Source organism: Petaurus breviceps, unplaced genomic scaffold (genome assembly GCF_028583685.1).
Source record: "Petaurus breviceps papuanus isolate PSGF00001 unplaced genomic scaffold, PetGlider_PUasm1.0 90769, whole genome shotgun sequence".
NCBI lineage: Eukaryota > Metazoa > Chordata > Mammalia > Diprotodontia > Petauridae > Petaurus > Petaurus breviceps.
Window position 1 is genome coordinate 12,367,359 of NW_027187341.1, and position 22,030 is coordinate 12,389,388.

The 22,030-nt window shown below is 35.5% G+C and overlaps 1 protein-coding gene across 10 annotated transcripts in view; it reads left to right on the forward strand.

Annotated features, from left to right (window-relative positions):
• Window positions 1–22,030, forward strand: part of DGKH (diacylglycerol kinase eta) — a 239,064-nt gene that overhangs the window by 187,616 nt on the left and 29,418 nt on the right. For all 10 annotated transcript variants that reach the window (XM_069068656.1, XM_069068661.1, XM_069068662.1 and 7 more), the window contains 10 exons: window positions 1,418–1,517; window positions 4,487–4,760; window positions 6,201–6,326; window positions 8,884–9,015; window positions 10,418–10,535; window positions 11,177–11,287; window positions 12,172–12,268; window positions 18,669–18,776; window positions 21,200–21,313; window positions 21,597–21,731. In XM_069068656.1, coding sequence (XP_068924757.1) covers window positions 1,418–1,517; window positions 4,487–4,760; window positions 6,201–6,326; window positions 8,884–9,015; window positions 10,418–10,535; window positions 11,177–11,287; window positions 12,172–12,268; window positions 18,669–18,776; window positions 21,200–21,313; window positions 21,597–21,731 — 1,315 coding nt within the window. The remainder of the gene's footprint in view (window positions 1–1,417; window positions 1,518–4,486; window positions 4,761–6,200; window positions 6,327–8,883; window positions 9,016–10,417; window positions 10,536–11,176; window positions 11,288–12,171; window positions 12,269–18,668; window positions 18,777–21,199; window positions 21,314–21,596; window positions 21,732–22,030) is intronic.

The following is a 22,030-nucleotide window of genomic DNA, read 5'->3' on the forward strand; positions in this document are numbered from 1 at the left end:
TCTCTCTCTCTCTCTCTCTCTCTCTCTCTCTCTCTCTCTCTCTCTCTGTTTGGTGGGGACAGGGGAGAGAGAAACAGAGAGACAGAGACTATAAAATGATCTTAGTGGGGTAGGTATTAGCAGTAGAGGGTCAGAAAGGAACCTCCAATAGAATTGGGATTTGAGCTCAGCCTTGAAGAAAGCCAGTAAATGGAGGTGAGGAGAGGAAGCGATCTAGGAATGAGGGACAGCCAATGAAAATGCATAGAGGAGTAAAGTGTAAGAAAGATGTAAAAGTAGTAAGGGACCAGATTATGAAGGGCTTTAAACACCAAACAAGATTTTACATTTTGTCCCACAGGTAATAGGAAACCAGTCGGGTGACATGAGTTAAACCTGTGCTTTAGGATGATAACTTTTGCAACTAAGTGAAGAATGGATTGGAATGGGGAGAGGCTTTAGGCAGGGAGACCAACCAGAAATCTGTTGCAATATTCCAGGCATGAGGTGATGAAAGTCTTTACCAGGGTAGTGGCAGTTCTGGTGAAGAGGAGGGGACATATGGGAGAGGTGTGGCAGCAGACTTTATATAATAGGATAGAAGTGAATTAGGAGTCGAGGATGACATCAAGGTTGGGCAAAATCATTCAGCCTTTTTGGTTCTCAGTATTCTCTTTTGTAAAATGAGGGGTTGTATGAGATGACCTATAAAGTTCCTTTCAGTGCTCAGTTCGTGATCTCTATGAATCATTCATTTCTCTTTCAGCTCTGTGAGTTAGACTATCTGATGTCTCCTTTGAAAACTTAGGTTAGACTCTAGGATTAGGACCTAGAAGGGACTTCCACAGTCACCTAGTCCAACTGCTTCACTTGTACAGTTAAGAATTAAAGTCATTTTCTCAAGGTCATATAGGAAGTAAATGATGTTCTAAGTTCAATGCTTTTTAATTTTGAGGTAAACAAATGAAAGGGAGGTAGTAAGGGACGTGGGAGGAGAGAATTTTTGATTTCACATTTAAGAAAGACCATAATTTCCCTTCTATATATCTAAATAAATAAACAAAATCATAATACTATTAACTATTACTTTTCCAACATTGCAAATAGTCTTAAAAACCAGATGTTTAAGAGAGAGGAAGTAATTCTATAAATGAAGATAATTAAAAATAACGCCACTAAAGAGGGGCATCTGGAAATAGACTTTTCTCAAGATTATCCAGTTAACTATTTGTGGACTTCAAGGTTTTTCTCTCATATGACTTTAACGATGAAGTTTTAAGATGCTGCTCTCATCTATATGTTTTCCATATGAGATTACTTGGTTCATTAAGCAGCTTTTGAATTTACATTCAGGAAAGGAAAGTGTTAGCACTCTATTCTGTGGCGCTTCCTTTTGACACATGTGTGACGGCGCTGCTTCTCTCCTTTCTCCTCAAAGGATTCTATGTCAGACTGTTAAGGACTTCGTTGCCAAAGTTGGGAAGACATATGAAAGAACAGAGGAAAACAGTGATGTAGCAGAAGCCATGGCCGTCAAAGTAAGAAAACCTTCCAGATCCTAACAGTGAGGGCTTCCCCACCCTTCCCCCTTCTTCTTGTCTGGATCTGGGATTATCTGTGTGGGGAACTCCTACTGAGGAAAATCTCCACCAATGCAGATGGGTACCTGTACTGACTTGATTTGCTTGTACTTGAGTTGCCTGGACCACTGAGAGATCTGGGGTAAATCTTGCTTCTGATGGCAACCAGTTGTGTGATCCTGGTACCCTGCTCCATTCCTCAGGAACGTCTCTAAGATTATTGTTGTAGAAAAGGTTCAGGTCTGCACTGGAAGAAGGTTCCCACCAGGGATTCCTTACATCATTGAAATCATAGGCCCAGAAGAATGCTTTGAAATAAAACTACACTTCATGGTACAATCCATCAAGCGTTTATTTCCCTGCCAAAATGTTTCATGCATCAGGAAAAAGAAATTTGGTGTAGAATATAAACATTTTTATTTAAAAGCTTTCATAGACATATTTAAATTTCACTGTCATTACTTAAATGTGTAAAATATGTACATTCTTTAAAATTGTCTAAAAAGAAAATTTATGTAAACTGAATCCTGTTCTTCAATGCACTTGCATCTCAGAAGGCGGAAAGGTGTGACAGTTGTCTGTTGGAAAGGTACTGTGTGAGGCTATAATGGAGAGAGAAGAATAGTTTTCTTCTTCCAGGTACATTTTTGCTGGTGGGATTTCCTTTTAGTCTGTCTTCCACCATGTTCGAATCTGGATGGCTTGTTTCTCCATTCACCTCTACCCTTATATCCATGAGTAAGGCTGCAGTGAATGTAAATCCCCAAGACCCTTATCATGCCTCTCACAGTTTGGATCTAGTTGTCTCACCTAATAAACCAGGACAACTGGCACGTGGAATGGAATGACCTTTTCCAGACCCATTTCCTTGAGAGATTGTAAGAGGGAAAAAATAGAATAGAGAATGGAAGTGGGCAAGTACCGTGCTACTTACACCGCTAATACCTTCAGCTTCCCAACAATGTCAATAATAGTTGACATTTTCTTTACACAATGCCATCGGTTCCTCACAACCTTATGAGATCGATGCTGCAGGTATTACTGTTCCCGCTTTATGATGAGGACACCGTATGGTAGAGTTTAAGTGATTTGTTCTTGATCTTGTAGCAAATGTGTTTCAAAGGAAGGATTTGAGACCTTCAGGTATTCCTAAGTCAGTTCCTCTGTCAATTCATCTACACCATCATATCTATCTCCATTAAAAAAAACTCTTGGCACTGAGTCTATGGCTGCTGACATTCCTGCCTTTAAATGACTTCCAGTCTCTCCTTCCTGTTCCCTCCCCTCCACCTACTTTGTTAAGATTTCAGGGAGGCAGATGGTTTCTTCTGCCGTCACCTTCATACTCTAGTTTCTGCTACAACATTTTGTCTTAGCATTCCATCAAGTCAAGGAGAAAGAGGAGCAGCAGACTGGTATCATCCCAAGAGGGAAGGTTAACATGGAGGTGAAATTTAGGCCCAGTCCAGTGTTTCTTGATCCTAAAAAAGCTGACAATAGCAACAGAATGTATGCCTACCATTTCTTTTGCCTCATTCCTCATTTTCTTTTCCTATTGAGTTATTATTCAGCAAGGTAGATAGCAAATGCAAACTCTTTCATAAGAGGAACTTCTAATGGTCAGCTAGTTTATTCTACATGAACAGAACTTCCATTTATGGCTGTCAAAATGGCTCCACAGGTTCAGGTAACTGGATATCACTTAAAATATAGTTAATGAAATATATACTAAATTGTGTTCCCATTTAAAAAAATTAGTATAGAAAGATATTTACTATATTGTTTTAAAGAAATTGATTTTTAAGGAAGGATATCTGTATAAAAAGTTTAGAACATTTTAATCACAAAAGGATTTGTGAAAGTTACGAATTTAAGAAGTTATAAGATCATTCTTTTCTATTTTATAAATATATATGGAATATTTCCATATTCCATAAGTACAATTAAAAATTATAAACATTTACAAGTCAGATTTTTATTTTTACTTAGTTTAAGAAGGCAAGGCAATTGGGGTTAAGTGACTTGCCCAAGGTCACACGGCTAGTTAAGTGTGTCAAGTGTCTGAGGCCAGATTTGAACTCAGATCCTCCTGACTCCACACCAGTGCTCTATTCACTGTGCCACCTAGCTGCCCCCAGGTCAGATTTTAAAAATGAGATTATTTGTTGTTCCTGTCATTAGAGTATATTAATTTAGATCAGGGGTGGGGAACCTGTAGCCTTGAGGCCACATGTTACCCTCTAGGTCCTCAAGTGCAGTCCTTTGACTAAATCCAAACTTCACAGAACAAATCCTTTTATTAAGGATTTCCCAACATAATGAGAAACAGTGAGGCACAGTGAATAGTGCCAGCATTTGATTTGAGAATTCCTAGGCTCAAGTCTGTGTAACATATGCTGGTTATAGACAAATCTTAATAACAACAACAAAAACAGTAGCAATAATAAAAGCATGAAAGTTTGTAAAGCTTTTAACATCATCTTAGTCCTCAAAACAACCCTGTCAAGAAGGTACTAATGTTATCCCATTTTATCGATGAGGAAACTGAGGCTGGGAGATATTAAATGACTTTCCCAGAGTCATACAGCAATCAAGAGTCTGTGCGCTAAGACTCTAAGTTGAAGAAATAGAGTTGACTTGTCTTGATAAAGGAAGTTTCCTCACACAGAGTTCCCTCTCCTAATGAAATCGCAGGGATGGTAGCTCCATCTCCAGCCCCTCAAGATGATAAAACATAAGACTCCTCATCTAACATACACATGATCATGGAAGTTGTGTATACAGACACATATTTAAATTCTAGAGGTTCTCTCTTGTGGTTAAATTCCTTAACCTCTCAAATCTATTTGTCTTGTGATCCACCTCCCATGCATCTCCACTCATTTCTCTCCTTTTAATTAATATCCTTTTTACTCATTTTTTTTCAGTGTGCAATACTAAATGAGAAACTTGACCAACTACTGCAGACTTTACATGCAGAAGCTCAGACGGCCTCAGAATTCAAACATTCTGCTCCTCCCAGTGTTGAAGGAGAATCTCTGGACTTTTCAAGTGAAGAGTCCTTATCTGACAGCAAGGGGAGCATTGTAGAGAGTGCCCCAAAGACTCCGGCACAGAAAACTTTCAAGCCAAAGGAGTTAATGTTGAGAGCAAACAGTTTAAAGAAAGCAGTGAGGCAGATCATCGAACAAGCTGAAAAAGGTACATTTGGGCAAAGTCAGGATCATGAAGCATCTATTCTTTCCTCCTGTCAGCATCATTGTTTTCATCTTTCTTTAAAAAACATTATATTTTACTCCCTGATTATATGTTAGAACAATTTCTTAACTTTTTAAAAAAATGTTTGGGGGCAGCTAGGTGGCACAGTGAATAGAGCACTGGTCCTGGAGTCAGGAGGACCTGGGTTCTGATCCAGCCTCAGACACTCAATACACACAGAAAAAAAAAACTGGCCATGTGACCTTGGGCAAGTCACTTAATCCCAATTGCCCTCCAAAAAGCAAAAAAAAAGTGTTTGAGTTCCAAATTCTGTCCTCCTCTCCCTCTTTCCCATCTCCTCTGCCTGAGATGGAAAGCGATCTGATATATGTTATACATGTGCAATCATGTAAATAGTTTTCATCTTTTGAGTCAGCTTGGCTCCCTTTCAATAACCTGATTTTATGAGCTCAATGGAAAATGGAACCACTAAAGTAAAATTTGTTCATGCTTTTTCTTAATCCATTAGTAAGTGGAATCTTACTACTACTATAGTAAGTACCTGCAAAGCAGGCTTTAAAATGAATTTGTTGAAATGTTTAACTCAGTTGGATAATAATTTTACATGGTATCTGTTTTAAAATATTTACTAAATAAACTACTACTCTGGATTTCATGCTTTTAAAATTGAAGTTGATTTTTGGGGTAACTTTTGAATTCTTAATAAACAAAGATCTACTGTTTCAATAACATAGTAGAAAAGTTTAGTACAGTTCAACATAGTGTCTTCAATTTACATAGTGCTTTTGGGTTAAAATTTTTAGCAAATTTTTTCCATGTCTTGTGTTAGTGTAATTTGATAAGACATAGGCATTTTTATTTTCTCTATAAATTTAATATTTTAGATGAATATAAAATTTTGTTTAAATGAGGATGTTTCTCTTAGATGATGGTTTGCCTCTTTATCTATCTATCTATCATCTATCTATCTGTCTGTCTATAAATAAATATATATATATATTTTTTAAGTCAGACCTGTAATTTAATTAGTATGAGAAACTCAATGAGGAAACTTCCATCAAAGTAGAACTTCACCAGTTCTTCAAACAGTGGCCATAGAAAGTTGTCTTGGCAATGTAGAAAGTTTAAAAACAAACTTAGAAAGTTAACAGATACCTTTTTTTTAGGGGCTATAATCCTGAACGCAAGTCCTACCACCTCTGAGGCTGTGTCACACTGTCTCTGAAGTAATATAGTAATAACAGTATCTAAAACCCATTCTGTTACTATCATTGAATCATCTACCATTATTGGAGTAGTGTTTACTTTCTCTTAAAGTTTCAGGAAGAAAAGGGAAATAATTTTTTTTCACTTTTTTCTCATTCTTACAACCATGTTTGCCTTATAGAAATGTGAAATTTATCTTGTTCTTATTATTTCTAGTTGTAGATGAACAGAATATTCATACTGATGAAGAGGGGAACCTGCTGTCAGCTCCCCTAGATGACAGTAGAGAAACAGAATATTCTAAGGAAGATAAAGATGATGATGGAAAAGAGTATCCTTCTGGTGAGAGGCTAATAGTAAATTTATGGTGCAATTTAACCTTTTTGCTTTAGCTTTTCAACCTGGTTTTGTCACAGACTCCTCAGAAGTAATGGCTAATGATCCATATATTTATATGTTGCTTTTCATTAGATTGTAAGCTCCTTGAGGACAGGGACTGTCTTTTGCATGTTTTTGTATTTCCAGCACTTAGCATGGTGCCTGACACATGGTTGGTACTTAATGTTCCTTAATTGATTGATGAGCTAATAACTAGCAAATTTTCCTATCTATTCTTATGTTAGAAACTATTCAAGGCATGGATGTTTGAGGTTTTTATTCTCCCTATAAATAGTATACTTGTTTTTGGTGAATACAGAAATTTATTTAAATATTGATATCTGTCTATCATTATAGATCTGCTTATTTTCTGGATGGTAGTCATTCTGTCCCCAAAAGAATAATTAGTTAATGGTGGCATGATAATGCTTCTTTATCAAGTATGTGTTGTCTCTGGGTCTAAGCCCATGTTTATTATTGGTAAATTATATTATAAGTCATAGGTCTAAAATACATGAAGCATAGTGCATATAAATGCTGTCAATGGTATGTTCTGCTTAAGAAGAAACCATGAAATATGAATTAAATTACTAGCAGTGCAACATCAGTTTTTGTCATTAGGACCTTTGGTTTTTATCAGAGCATGAACATAAAAAGGTTATTTTTATGGCAGCTTAGCCCCAGGAGTCCCATCTGTCAAACCAAAGAGCAGCTGTCCCTCTGTTTTTTTTTACTGCACCTGGTCTGTCCCAAAACACAAAGAAAATCGAATTATAAGATTAGCAATCTGTTTTCGCATCATGAAGAGTGAAAGATAATTCAATTTGGAAGTTGTTTTTAAAATCATCTGCCAGGGTATTTTCAAGTTAGTTGAAGACATTTTGATATTATTGTTGTTCAGTCGTTCCAGTCATGTCTGACTCTTTGTGACCCCATTTGGGTTTTTCTTGGCAAAGATACTGGACTAGTTTGCCATTTCCTTCTCCAACTCATCTTAAAGATGAGAATCTGAGGCAAACAGGGTTAAGTGACTTGCCCAGGGTCACACAGCTAGTAAGCGTCTGAAGCCGGATTTGAACTCAGAAATATGAGTCTTCCTGACTTCAGGCCAGGCTGTCTATCCACTGAGCCACCTAGCTGCCCCATTGAAGACATTATTTGACCATGAAATTATCTTAATCTAAATAATTTGACAATTCCTTTTAAAAAAAGCAACCTCAGATAATAAATAATATATTGATATTCATATATATTATGCATATTTATGGTGTATGACAGAATAGAGGAGGCAGTCAGGGATTTGCTCTAATATCATATGAAGGCTTATAGGTGTTAGTGCATTGCATTTGATTTGAAAGCAATTTATTGCTGTCAAATGCTTTTTTCTCCAAAGCTCTGTAGAAGAAAATTCTTCAGTTACTTCTTGATTATTCTATTTAAAATTGATGTCTATTAAGTACTTAATAAGTAAAAGATATTATTAGACTTTCTCAAATATAAAGACCAGTAAGATTACTAAGACAGAATCACCCATTCAAAACAATCTATTGTTTGAAAAAGTCATTAGACTTTTCTGTTTAATAAATAATTCTGTTTACCTGTGAAATTTCCATTAACCATACCCATTTATGTAAATGATTATATTCTTTCACCTTTTTTCTTACAATTCTCTCTATCATAGCATGAGGTAGTGAAAAGAATATTGGGTTCAGAATCAGAGGACCTCTGTCCAAATTCAAATCTACTTTTTACCTTTGTGATATTAGGAAAGTCCCTCTCCATTCTGGGCCTCAGTTCCTCATCTCTCAAATGAATTAGATTATCCTAGAGGCTCCCCCCCCTTTTTTTCTTGAAATCTTATGATCCTATCTGAAATCAGAAACCAAAAACCTCCCTACATCAGATAACCTCAGAATATTCTTTTTTTAATTTAACCAATATTTACTAGCTTTTCTTAGAACAAAGAAAGGTTCCTATAATTTCTCTAGTGAAGTTAATGATAATTCTTACTTTTACATAAATAGTATTTGTCACATTATGGAATAAATAGCACATTTATTACTATGATTTTAAAGGCTTAGCTTAAGTTGTGTTTTAGTATTTTATCAAAAACTTGTCTCATATATGTCTGTCGTTCTGTCCGTCCGTCCGTCCATCTCTCTCTCTCTCTCTCTCTCTCTCTCTCTCTCTCTCTCTCTCTCTAGCTTGGTTTGTTTACTCAATTCCAATCCATGTTAACTATAGGGATAGAGAAGCAGAGAAAAAGACACAAACAGATCTTACCCAAGGTTCTCCTCCCTTTCATTCCTTATATGACTCTTATGTTCAGGGTCCAAGAATCTGCTTTACATATTAGCTCCTAATAAAAGTAAATAAAAAAGGACTAGAGAGAAGAATCCTGATTTCCCTTAAGCCTACTTTCCTCTTCTTTGGATTGTGGTTATATGGGCATGTGTGTCTATTTGTGGGTCTATCTATCTATTTCTTTTTCTAACTTAGATTTTTTTTTTTTTGCCAACAGTTAAAATTGTGCCTCGGTCCCCAGATACATGTCTCAACCAAAGCTGTTCTCAACCTATCTCAATTTCTGGTCCAGTCTTGACATCCAACAAAGAAAATCTTCCTGTGCTTAATACCCGAATAATTTGTCCAGGTAGTAATAACTCTGAAACACACTAACTCTACATAGACCAAGAAATCATGTTTTTAAAGACTGTAACTTAAAGTTCCTATATGAGATTTCTCCAATACCATCTTTCAGTCTGTCCATTATTGCTTCCCAGGTGGCACCACACTTTGCCATTTTTAGGCCACTAAATTTTCCTCTACTTCTGGATACCTATCCAGGGGGAGTGGGTGGTGTGGTCTAGGACTGGAGCAAACACGAAGGGTCTGAGATTAGTTTGGTCTGGGTTTGGACCATGACTAAAATAATCTAGAGAAATTTTTGGTTGGAGTGAGATTAATACTTAATGGGTGTCCCCATTGAATTAGAAACTACTTGGAGACTTCTGGATTTTTCCTCAACTCCTTTGTAGGTTGTAACTGGTGGAAAAGTGGCATCTTCCAGCCAACCTGCTACTATTCTAAGGATCCCTTAGAATTATATTGAGGGTCTGTCAAGATCTGGAAAGGATTACACTGCAGGCCTGCTATGATATCCAGGCTTGCTGGATAGAAAGTTAGACCCCTGATGACATTCTGCAAAATAAAGAAGTGTGTTACTGAAGGTTTGAATTGATAGGAATTGAGGTGATGAGGTATTGTATTTCTTTTTTATTGTTGTTCTTTGTTAAAGATTTTATTTTTTCTAATTACATGTAAAAAGTGACATTTTTTAAAAACCAGCTATAGTATTTCTAAAACATTCAGATTTGGTGGCAGAATAAAATTAAGTAGGTCAGACTTTACTACTAATCATTCAAGTAATAGTTTGTTTTGAAGAAAAGAAATTTGAGGTGGTAGTGATTAAAAGGATGGAGAATAGTTATGCTAAAGAAATAGAGTTCTAATAATTCCCCAACATATACTTCACCTGCAGCTCCTTTTTTTTTCCTCTTCACCATTCCTTCTTCCCTCCTTGTTTTCATGCTGCATTCCTGTGTTTTTAATTCACCTCAGCCTTACTGTATTATGCTCTCAGATTTTACTTCTGTTTCAAGTTTCAGTGCTGTAATGTACTGAATTACCTTTGATTTATGTTTTGATTTGCATTTTGAAGTTAATTCAAAGAAATCAAAAATTTGATGGCTATAACCACAAAATAGTTGAGTTCTTTCTTTTTCTTTCCTTTTTCTTTTTGGAGGGGGGAAGGCAGGGCAATTGGGGTTAAGTGACTTGCCCAAGGTCACACAGCTAGTAAGTGTTAAGTGTCTGAGGCCGGATTTGAACTCAGGTCCTCCTGACTCCAAGCCTGGTGCTCTATTCACTGTGCCACCTAGCCTCCCCAAGTTCTTTCTTTAATGGTTTAAATTTAGTTGGTGTATTTCCTGACAATTCCTCCACTACAAAAGTAGTAACTACTTTTTATCTTTTGTGCTTTCCCTTCTCATCAGGTTTAAGAGCAGGATTAGCTGCTTCAATTGCTGGGAGTTCGATTATCAGCAAAATGTTACTAGCAAATATTGATCCCTTTGGTGCTACTCCATTTATTGACCCAGATCCAGATTCACTGTAAGAAAATATATTTGTTTTTATGAATATTTTATTTCAGCTTTATTCTCTGTCCCTTCCCCTCCCCTCCCTTCTCCGTTCCCCTCCTCTCCTCAACTCACTATAACAGTTTTGAAATGACAGCAGAGATATAGACACATATATGTACATATGCATACACATGTTTGTTATACATACATGTGTATGACATATGTGGCTATAAATATATAGATATCTATATGATCTATATCAAATTTTCACTAAGAGATTATGGTTTCTTCCCTCCTTCCCACCCCCCACCTTTGGAGGTAATCAAGGTTAAGTGACTTGCCCAGGGTCACACAGCTAGTAAGTGTCTGAGGCCAGATTTAAACTCTCCATGGTTGGTGATCTATCTATTACACCACCCAGCTACCCTGAGATTATGTTTTCAAGACATCATGTCTCATATTTATTTGTATCCTTCATAGTACCTTGATCTTTGAATAATGTTGCAGTCTGTGCTCAAAGATGGAGAGTGATTCTTGGTGACTTTTTTGCGAAATCCCTACTTTGCTCCTTTTTCCTGAGAGAAGTCAGTCTCAATAAAGAAGATTACATTGTGTGATTATAATTGTTTTTATGTACCATGATACTATGTCTTATTTTTCTACTTAATATAGAGAAGGATATTCAGAAAAATGTGTCATGAACAATTACTTTGGAATTGGATTAGATGCAAAAATTTCATTAGAGTTTAACAATAAGCGAGAGGAACACCCTGAAAAATGCAGGTAATTAAATCTCTTTTCTTTTTTTAAACTTAATATTTTATTTTTCCCCAGTTATATGTAAAAATAATTTTAACTTTCTTTTTCTCAAATCAAATTTTGAGTTCCAAATTCTCTCCCTCCCTCCCTTCTCTCCCCCATTGAGAGAGCAAGCAATTTGACATAGGTTATACATGCGTAGTCATGCAAAAACCCTTCCATGTGAGTCATGCTGTGAAAGAAAACATAGACAAAAAAAAACAAGAAAAATAAAGAAAGTGAAGAAAAAATATGCGTCAGTCTACATTCAGACTTCACCAGTTCTTTCTCTGGAGATGGACATCACCTTTCACATGCTTCAGAATTGTCTTGGATGTAATGTATTGTTGACAATAGCTAAGTTATTCATAGGTGATCTTCATACAGTGTGGCTGTTATTGTATACAGTGTTCTCCTGCTTGTGCTCATTTCACTTTGTATCAGTTCATGTAGGTTCTTTTCAGGTTTTTCTGAGAGCATCCTGAGCATTATTTCTCGTGACATAAATTCCATCACATATACAACAACTTGCTCAGCCATTCCCCAGTTGATGGGCATCCCCTAAATTTCCAACTTTTTGCCACAACTGAAAGGGCTGCTCTAAATAGTCTTATACATATAGGTCCTTTTCCTTTTTAAAAAAAATCTCTAGGATATAGTCCTAGTATTGGTATTGCTTGATCAGAGTATGAATGATTTTGTAGCCCTTTGGTCATACTTAATCAAATATTGCAGGCTACTGTTATTGCAAAGTGGTAATTTTACTTTAATTTCATAGCTATTGATATTTGTTACAAAAATGATTTTTATTTGAAGGAGAATTTTATTGAAATTACATTTTTTAATACATTAAATAATTTTATTTGCAGGAGCCGAACGAAAAACATGATGTGGTATGGGGTCCTTGGAACCAAAGAGTTATTGCAAAGAACATATAAGAATTTAGAACAAAGAGTTCAGCTTGAGGTAAGATTATTTTAACTAGTTCCATTTTAATTCATTAAGATACCATTAATGGAGCTTATATGATAATATCTTTGTGCTAGATTACATTGGAATGGAAAAACCTGATGGTGACCAAATCTTACCTGGGGAGGAGTAGTGAAATAATTTCCAAATTGAGCTTATCAAATCTATGTAACATCGTCTAGAAATATTAAGGAGCCTGCTTCCTTGTTATTGGGACTCTGGAATGATGACAACTATTTATGCTAAAACTTTCTTTTCTTCTAGGGAGCTGAGGAGATATAGCATATAGGAATAATTTCTAATAAATCTTGAGGCAGAGTATTTATTTTGGTAAACTCAGTTTTTATTTGTTTATTCTTCTTATGTATCTAGGCAGCCAGACCCTCAAACTTTAACTGTGTGTCTCTGGGCAGGTCACTTACTTATGCCTGTATCTATCCTCCTCTTTTAAATGGCTATAATAATAGCACCTTCTTCACGGGGTTGTTGTGATATGTAAAATGCTTTGCAAATTTTAAAGCACTATGTAAATGTTAGCTTTTGTAAATAGTATGAAAGAAATGATTATTTTTTTCATATATTAATAGCTAATTATTCAATTAGGACCAAGCTTTTCCCCATTGTACTTCCTGTCCAGAAATTAATCAGTGTGGGTAATCTTGGGCGGAGACTTACCCAGCCAGGATGGCTAAGATTTAGTCAATGACAAAAATGGGTGAATTCCTGCTTTTGTGTTTATTCAGCCTGGTCTGGGAAAATGTGGATTCTCCCTGTTGTCAGAATGATACGAGAATTGATAAATCTCTTTGACTAGAATTTCTTTCTTCAGTGTCAAGTACCTCAAGATATTCATTAGAATAAACCCATCTCTCATTACTTGTTAACCAGTCAGAGTTTATTTCTGGTGCACCCCTTTTTTCCAAGAGCCTATAAACTGTGAGTTCACCACCATGAGTCATCTTTGGTCCAAGAGAGATGACCAAATGACCATTCCTTTTATTAATAAAATGCTAACATTATTAGTAAAATGCTAAATTACCCAGAAATTATGTCACTCAGATTTTTTAAACATCACAAGCAGTATTGGGAGAAGGCAGAAAATGTAGGTTCAGCACGAATGATTTACCTAAATGACAGAACTAGGGCTGAAATCCAGTTGTCTCTCAATCTTGAATGAATCAACTATTTCACGCTGTTATAGAGTGTTCTGAGAAGGACATCAGTGCAGACTTGAGTATTCACAAAATATTTCATGGAAAAATAGAGACTTGATCTAATTCTTGAAGAATGGACATGATTTGTGTAAAAAGCTGCCTGTCAGTTCAAATCATGGGCTTTGAAAGTTCAAGATTCCAGTTTATCTCTTGAATAGGTAATAATTTTTAAAATATGCATTTATTTTTGTCATTCCAGCTAATCAAATAAAGTTTAGATACATTCTAATTTTATGCCCTTTTAAAAAAAACCTTAGAACATTCATTTTCAGTATCAAATTCAAGAACCCCTTGGACTTACACATATTGAATATACGATTTCAAGAAAGTTTAAAATTTGTAAACTTAATCTCCAGGCTAATATAGATAGATAGATAGATAGATAGATAGATAGATAGATAGATAGATAGATAGATAGATAGATAGATCTAAACAACCTCTTTAGAAAGATTTTGAGCCAGTTAAATTTTTTTTTCTAAACTAATGTTTCGTATGTAATTAGTTTTGAAACAGCCTTAATTTATATGACAACTATCAAGCTTGAACCTTTCCTATCTAATACTCAACTCCAATCAATTTGCTAGTGATCAGAAAATAAGTGTAAGCAGAAAATAGTAGTAAGGAATTTGGCATCTTACTTGTAATTATTTTTTGTACAACAATAATTTGTTGTGTTAAGAAACTCTGTATGTTCCTGAGAAATAGAAATTTATTAAAATGTTGATGGGTATTTGTCCATGTTATAATAATCCTAGAAAAATATTATTTTCATTCTCCAATACTTGAGTAAGCCAGTGATCAATTTTCTAGGTGGCATAGTGGATAGAGCACAGGGCCTTGTGTCAGGAAGACCTGAGTTCAAATCTGCCCTCAGATACTTTACTAGCTTTGTGACCCTGGTTCAGTCACTTAACCCTGTTTGCCTCAGTTTCCTCATCTGTAAAATGAGCTGGAGAAGGAAATGGCAAACTGCTACAATATCTTTGCCAAGAAAACCTAAATGGAGTCACAGAGAGTTGGACACACTGAAATAACTGGACAACAAAAGTGGAGATGTTGTAACTGAAAAACACTATAAAATGTAAATTACTATTGCTATCATTATTATTATTATATGTTGAATTTGCTACCAAGTGGTAAATTATGAATGCATGAATGAATTCATAAATGAATGAAAAAGCAGTTATTATGAATAATTAGTCCACACCACAAGATAAACAAGAAGTACACTGACTGTATCATCCTAGAAACAATACTGATTTTCTTTGACCTATAGCTTTCACATTTGAAATAATGGCTTTGTGTGTTATTTTTTTATTTCATATTTTATATTCGTGTGTTATATTTTCATTTAGAAATAATCATCTTTTGTAGTATAACTGTGGTTTATTAAACATAATGAAAGTAATGCCCTTGGAACCCTTGGTTCTAGGACCCCCTAAATAGATATCCTTAATCCATATCTTTTGCCTTGTAGATTGCACATAAAAACAGATAGCATCTGGGGCAGCTAGGTGGCACAGTGAATAGAGTACTGGCCCTGGAGTGAGGGGGACCTGAGTTCAAATCTGACCTCAGACACTTAACACTTACTAGCCATGTGACCTTGGGCAAGTCACTTAACCCCAATTGCCCTGCCTTCTCCCCTCCAAAAAAAAGCAAACAAAAAAACCAGATAGCATTCTTGGCCAGACTTATTTAGATCTTATCTCAAGAACATACATCTTTCAAGTCTTCACCCAAGTGTGTCACCCTCCACGAACTACACTTGACCATTTTGATCCAAAAGACGCTTTCCTCTACACTCCTTTTCTTTATCTTACCTCATTTGTTACTTCATTGGACTATTCCTGGGTCTTTTTTTTTTTTGGAGGAGGGAAGGCAGGGCAGTTGAGGTTAAGTGACTTGCCCAAGGTCACACGACTAATAAGTGTTAAGTGTCTGAGGCCGGATTTGAATTCAGGTCCTCCTGACTCCAGGGCCAGTGTTCTGTTCACTGCCACCTAGCCGCCCCTTCCTGGGTCATTTTCATTTATCCTTTTGTCATTTCACTTAGATTACAAGACCTTTGAGGGTAGGAGCCATGATATTTCTATATCCCTCCAAGTGCCAGAAAAGTACATATGCATGAGGAATGCAAAGGTTAGGCAGGGCAACCAATTTGTCTTTATTTTGCCTCAATTTCTTTCACCTAACAGCTTGCACAATTTGAATGTGGGAAATGATGATCACATATTGTTCTAAACCTCTTCAAGAATTGGATATTTGGTCAAGATTAAATAAACAAAGGAGAATCGCTTATAAAAACAACTCTCATATGTGGATCAATTGGTTTTTTTGTTTTTGCTTTTTTGGAGGACAATTGGGGTTAAGTGACTTGCCCAAGGTCACACAGCTAGTTTTTGTGTTAAGTTCTGAGGTCAGATTTTAACTCAGGTCCTCCTGACTCCAGGGCTGGTAGTTTATTCACTGCACTACCTAGCCGTCCCTTTTGTGGATCAATTTTAATGAAATCTGTTAAAGGCAGCTGTTATAGATTTGTTTTCATGTTCACTTTTTTGTGATAATAATAAAACTGTGATTTTTTTTATTTCTGAATTTCCTGAATCATTGTTCTGTTTTGTTGATTATGGCTTTCCCAGTGACTATGCACTTGTTTGATGATGTTACATCAAAAACACCAAATTGTAATTAGGATTTATAATTGATCAATCATTCAGCAATCAAGAAGCCTTTATTAAGCACCTATGAAGGTCCAGGCACAGTGCTAAGTGATGGAAATACAAAGACAAAGTGTTTCCTGACCTCAAAGAGCTTACATTCTGTTATGGGAGACAACATATACATACATACATACATATATATATATATATATATACACACACACACACACACACATATACATACATACATATACATATACATACATACATACATAAATAGAGAGAGAGAGAGAGAGAGAGAGAGAGTTTCCCAAAAGTTTTGGTGTGGTGTTAAAGGTAGTAGAGTTTAAAACTACACTAAAACTTTTGGGACGCCCTGTATAAACATGCACATGTGTATTTACAAAATTATATAAAATACATATGAAGTGATTTGGGCAGCTATAGGAGGGGAGAAGATAATTATTAGAAAAAGTGTTTAAATATTTTTATGGTAATTTGCAATATCAGGAAACAAAAAGTCAGTTAAATGTATTAATGAAAGACAATGCATGAAATATAGGGAGGATTTTGAAGAATATTATATTGGTTAAAATAGATCCTGAGGTGAGAGAAACTTTATATTATAGTGGGGCATGAGTTCATAGACACACTTGCTGTTCTAGTGAGGCACTGAGGCAAATATAAGGAAGTTAGAATATTGAGTTAGGGGGGAAAGGAAGGGCAGGGCAGTGGTTGGGTAATAATTTCTAGTGAAATTATTTTGTATAGTTCTTTCAGTAGAAGTATGATCCTTGTGTCCTCTGTTTTCCAGGAGAATCTATGAAACAACATTCAGACATTGAGCTCAGAGTGTTTTATAAATGTATATTTTGTTCATTTATTCTATATATGACATATTGCCAACTTTTTGCTGCATATAGGATTACATCTTGATATATATAAGACACTGTCATTTTTAACCAAATGTTATTGTTTTCTTCAAAATATCTCATATCTGTAGAAGTGTAGTAGAATTTAAAATAATTCAAAAGCAGATTGAATTATTCATATAACTTCAAAAGTATTTCTTTCAATGGGAATTTTATACCAAAGAACTCCTTATTTAATTCTTTATATTTAGAAAGAAATGATTACTTGGTTAATTTCTTAAAAAATGATTAGTCAATTGCATGCTACCATTGGGGGTAGGGAGAGAAAATTTAGAACTCCAGGGACTGTGGAACTGAATGTTGTAAACTAAAAGTAAATAAATAAAAAAAGAAAAGAAAAAATGATTACTCAAGGCTTACAGTTAATCATGGTGTTAAAAGAAGAGGAGGAAATTATAATGAACTAATTATAAGAAAATATTTATATTGTCCATTATTGAATCAAATAAACTTTTTACTTGATCTTTATAAAATGATTGAAGACATTAATTTTGTCTAGAAAGAAATTGTGGGGGTGGCCAGGTAGCACAGCGAGTAAGAGCACTGGCCCCAGTGTCAGGATGACCTGGGGATCGAATCCAGGCTCAGATACTTAGCACCACACCCAGAAATAACTGGCCGTGTAACCTTGAGCAAGTTACTTAACTACAATTGCTTTAAAAAAAAAAAAGAAATTGTGTTATGTGTTAACATAAAGGAATACTTTGGTCAAATGCAAATAATAGTAATAACTAATGACATGGTAGCCAGTAATTATATAGTGCTTTAAGGCTTGCAAAGTACTTTACTTATGTTAACTTGTCTGATAGTCAATTGACAAAGTATTTTAAGTAAATAAATAGGAAAAACATTTTCCTACCCCCGGGACTTTTTTCACTTAAGTCGTAGTGTAGTGAGTAATGAGTTACAAAGTAAGAGCTCTAGGATGCTTTTCCACATGTGCTTTCATTTAGGTTATTCTGTGCTTAATTCTTCAAGGATCTATGATTTCATCTCTGTGGCTGTTGCTTCTACCAATGAGAGTCATGATCCTCCATTCCAAAGTAGAGTTTTTTAAGTCACTGTGGTTAATGCAACTTGTTTTCTGATAGCCAACCTACTAGTGCTGTTTCTCCAAAGTCAGATAGATCATTGTACAGTAGGTATGCAGCCTATCAAAGGGACTGTCATCAAAGCGTTTCCAGCATATACTCAATAGACATAGCATTTAAGAGCCCAGGATTGCCTCCATATTATTGTATGTCTTTGGAATCGGGTATTAGTCAAAGAAAATATTCACTAAACTTGAAGAACTCCCATAGATTTCATAATTGGGCAGAATATCATGTGAAAAGATATAAAAATTGTAAAGTATTTCCCATATTTCTTAACCATGGTTATTTATATTTAATTAAAAATATATTTAGAAATTAAGGCCTTCAGAATGTGGAGGAATGAGTTTGCAAGATAACTAGCAATACTGAAAGCAGTATTCATATTCATTTACTTTGGGTGGCAGTAAATTGGAGATATGAAGAACTGGTTTTTCTGTGTTTTTTTTTTTTTCCTTTCCATTCATGCTGACATCTTTTACATTTTTACATTTCAGTGTGATGGACAGTATATCCCCCTTCCTAGTCTACAAGGAATAGCAGTGTTGAATATCCCAAGTTATGCTGGAGGTACTAATTTCTGGGGTGGAACTAAAGAGGACGATGTAAGTAGTATTAATAAGTAGTTTGAAATATGTGTTAATAAAAACTTTGCGATCTTTTTCATTGTAGTGATTCTATTTACTTTTAACCTAGAAAATTAACAGAAAGATATGCCAATCAATCAGCAGTCATTTATTAAGTTCTACTATGTACCCTATAGGCATTGTGCCATGTGTGGAAGTACAAATTCAGGCAAAAAACTCCCTTTCCTCAGGGAGTTTATATTCTAATGGGGAAGATAACATATAAAAGGAAGCTGAAAAGTCGAGGGGAGAGTAGAGAAGGTACCTGGGACTGGAACGTGATGGAGAGCTTCAGAAAACACATGAAACAATCTAACTCTTCCCCCTCCCCACCTCAAGCCCACACAGATAGACTATGCCCTCCATTAATTTTAAATTTGAAAAAAAAATCTTAGTGCTTTATTTAAACAGTTTCTGATTGAATTTACTTTTAACTTCCAGGAATTTGAAATCAGGAGACAATTGCAAGAGTATATATGACAGGGGGCAGCTAGGTGGCGCAATGAACAGAGCACCAGCCCTGGAGTCAGGAGGACCTGAGTTCAAATCTGCCCTCAGACACTTAACACTTACTATCTGTGTTACCTTGGGCAAGTCACTTAATCCCAATTGCCCTGCCTTCCCCCCTCCAAAAAAAAAAAGAGCATATATGACAATAACAAAAAAGAACTTTTACTTTAATAATCTGTCTTGATGGAGATGAAAAGAGGTCCTCTCAACTTTGTTTTATTGTTTTTTCTGTTCCCTCTGATTTCTCATAACTTCCTCCCTCATTTTTCTATCATGAACATATAAAATGAAATATGAAAATAAATTGGAAAGTACAGATCACTTCAGTAATTTAAAAGTATTTTGTTCTTTTTTGTGGGGCAAGGTCAAGAAAATTACAATAAGGCAAAATAATTTTAGAGCTCACTGGGGGGACTTGATTTGAAGGGTTTGGTTTTTTTTTTAAGCTTTTTTTTTTGGAGGGGGAAAGGTTGGGCAGTTGGGGTTAAGTGACTTGCCCAAGGTCACATGGGTAGTAAGTATTAAGTGTCTGTGCCTGGATTTGAAATCAGGTCTTCCTGACTCCAGGGCTGGTGCTCTATTCACTGTACCACCTAGCCACCCCAATTTGAAGGCTTTTCAAATCTGTCCACTGGTGAACTTGAATCCTGACTCTGCTCTTTACTTTCTACCTTTGTGACCTTGGGCAAGTCACTTCAGTTTGGCATTTTTCAGTTTCATCTTGTGTAAAATGAAGAAATTAGGCTAGATAGTCTTTCAGCTCTGACCCATATGGATATGTATTTTAAATATTTTTGTAAGGAATCAATGGTTCTAAAATGACAATAGGTCATCAAATTTGGGGACAATTTATTACCCTCAGTAGGAACATATGTGTCTTTATTTTACTACTGAAAGTAAAATATTAATTTTTCACTAATGATTTTATTTCCACATCAATAGTCAGAAATAAAGTATTATTTACTAAGGTATTCTTTATTAGGATACCACTTGAGGTTTAAAATAACCCATATATTGCCTGATTTTTTTTCTGTGTGTAATGATTATTGTTTATTTTTAATATAAAAAGATTACTTGTGGGATTGAGGGAAGACTATAAAGTAAAACATCTTAACTGATTAAAAGCCCAAAGTGTTTCATAATAAAAAGGTTTGTGGAGACATGTGTTACTATAGACACAATATGGTAATTTTCCAATGGTGGTTTTGTTTCTTCATTAATCACAAGAAATAAATTACTATTCACTAAATGATTTATATGCACACTCATTATTCATAACTATTTGTTAGATTTTCTTGAAGAATGGAGCCTATTAGAAAACTTCAACTAAAATAGGCCACAAATTCATTGTTTACCACTTCAAAACTTATCAAGTTTATCTCAGCTTATAAACTTTTTGGGTTTTCTAAATAGGCACGTGACATTTTAAGGAGTTTTGATGTACCCACAGACCTTTGATGAGAAATTTTTTGAAAGCTGCTTTATAGTAGTATAAGGCATTTATAAATACATTGACACCTACCAAATAACTTTAAAAGGTTGCTTTCTAAGGAGAGAGAGGTATGGAAATTCTCTCCACATGGTGCCTGAAACACGTCTCTTGATAAGGGTACATATGTTGATGGCCTGCTTTCATTATATTTTTGTGTATAATTTTATACTTTTTTTCTAGTTCTTTTTGTTGGTTGACCATGCCCTGATAGAGGAGACCTGTCTTCCATATTTTACCTGCCATTCTCTTCATTGTTTAAATCATAAATGCTGTTATACTGCAGAACATTTTTGTTTCTAAGTATTGATTTATTGTTAGACTGAAGTTTGCCTCATTCTTGTAACCTAACACTGTCCAACCCTTAGGCCTCTCTCTGGATGTGTATTCTTTTTCATTGCAGATATTTACTGCGCCATCATTTGATGACAAGATACTGGAGGTCGTTGCAGTGTTTGGTAGCATGCAGATGGCAATGTCCAGAGTCATAAAACTGCAGCATCACCGAATAGCTCAGGTCTGTGTCTTTTGCAACATCCAACATCAGGCCAGGGAGTTGGGCCAGGGAGAAGAGAGCTCGTTTAAGTCACTCTGATGCCAGACACTAACTTATGAAGTGTTGACTTTGTTTTAATGTCAACTGTTAATGAGTCACCATAAGGGATGAACAGAGTACAGCAACATATCCTTCTTTGGATAATCGTGGCTAAAAGCCACAGTCTCTAAAATGGTGCTGAGTGAAGGTGGGCTGTTATCCAGGTCTATTTGTGCCATAAAATAACATCTTTGTTTTATTTCAGTGTCGGTCGGTAAAGATCACCATACTTGGAGATGAAGGGGTGCCGGTACAAGTCGATGGAGAGGCGTGGATCCAGCCTCCAGGGATTATTAAAATCGTGCACAAAAACAGAGCTCAGATGTTAACAAGAGACAGAGTATGTAACAGGAACCATTCTGCTGCCTGCCTTTTGTTAAAAACAACAACACGCAAAACTCGATTCATTCTGGAAAACATAAAATGAAGGAAAGACTAGAATTTCTCTTAATATTAGAAATTCAAATCAGTTTCATGTGCTGATAAGCTCATGTGCATATGCTAAACTCATGTGCTCACTAATTCTAAGATTAAATACTTAAAACAGAAAAATATAGACTTCATTCTCTGCCCATATTTATCTTCACTTAGAGATTAAAATATAAAATTCAGCTACTTCACCATTTCAGTGCTATGGCC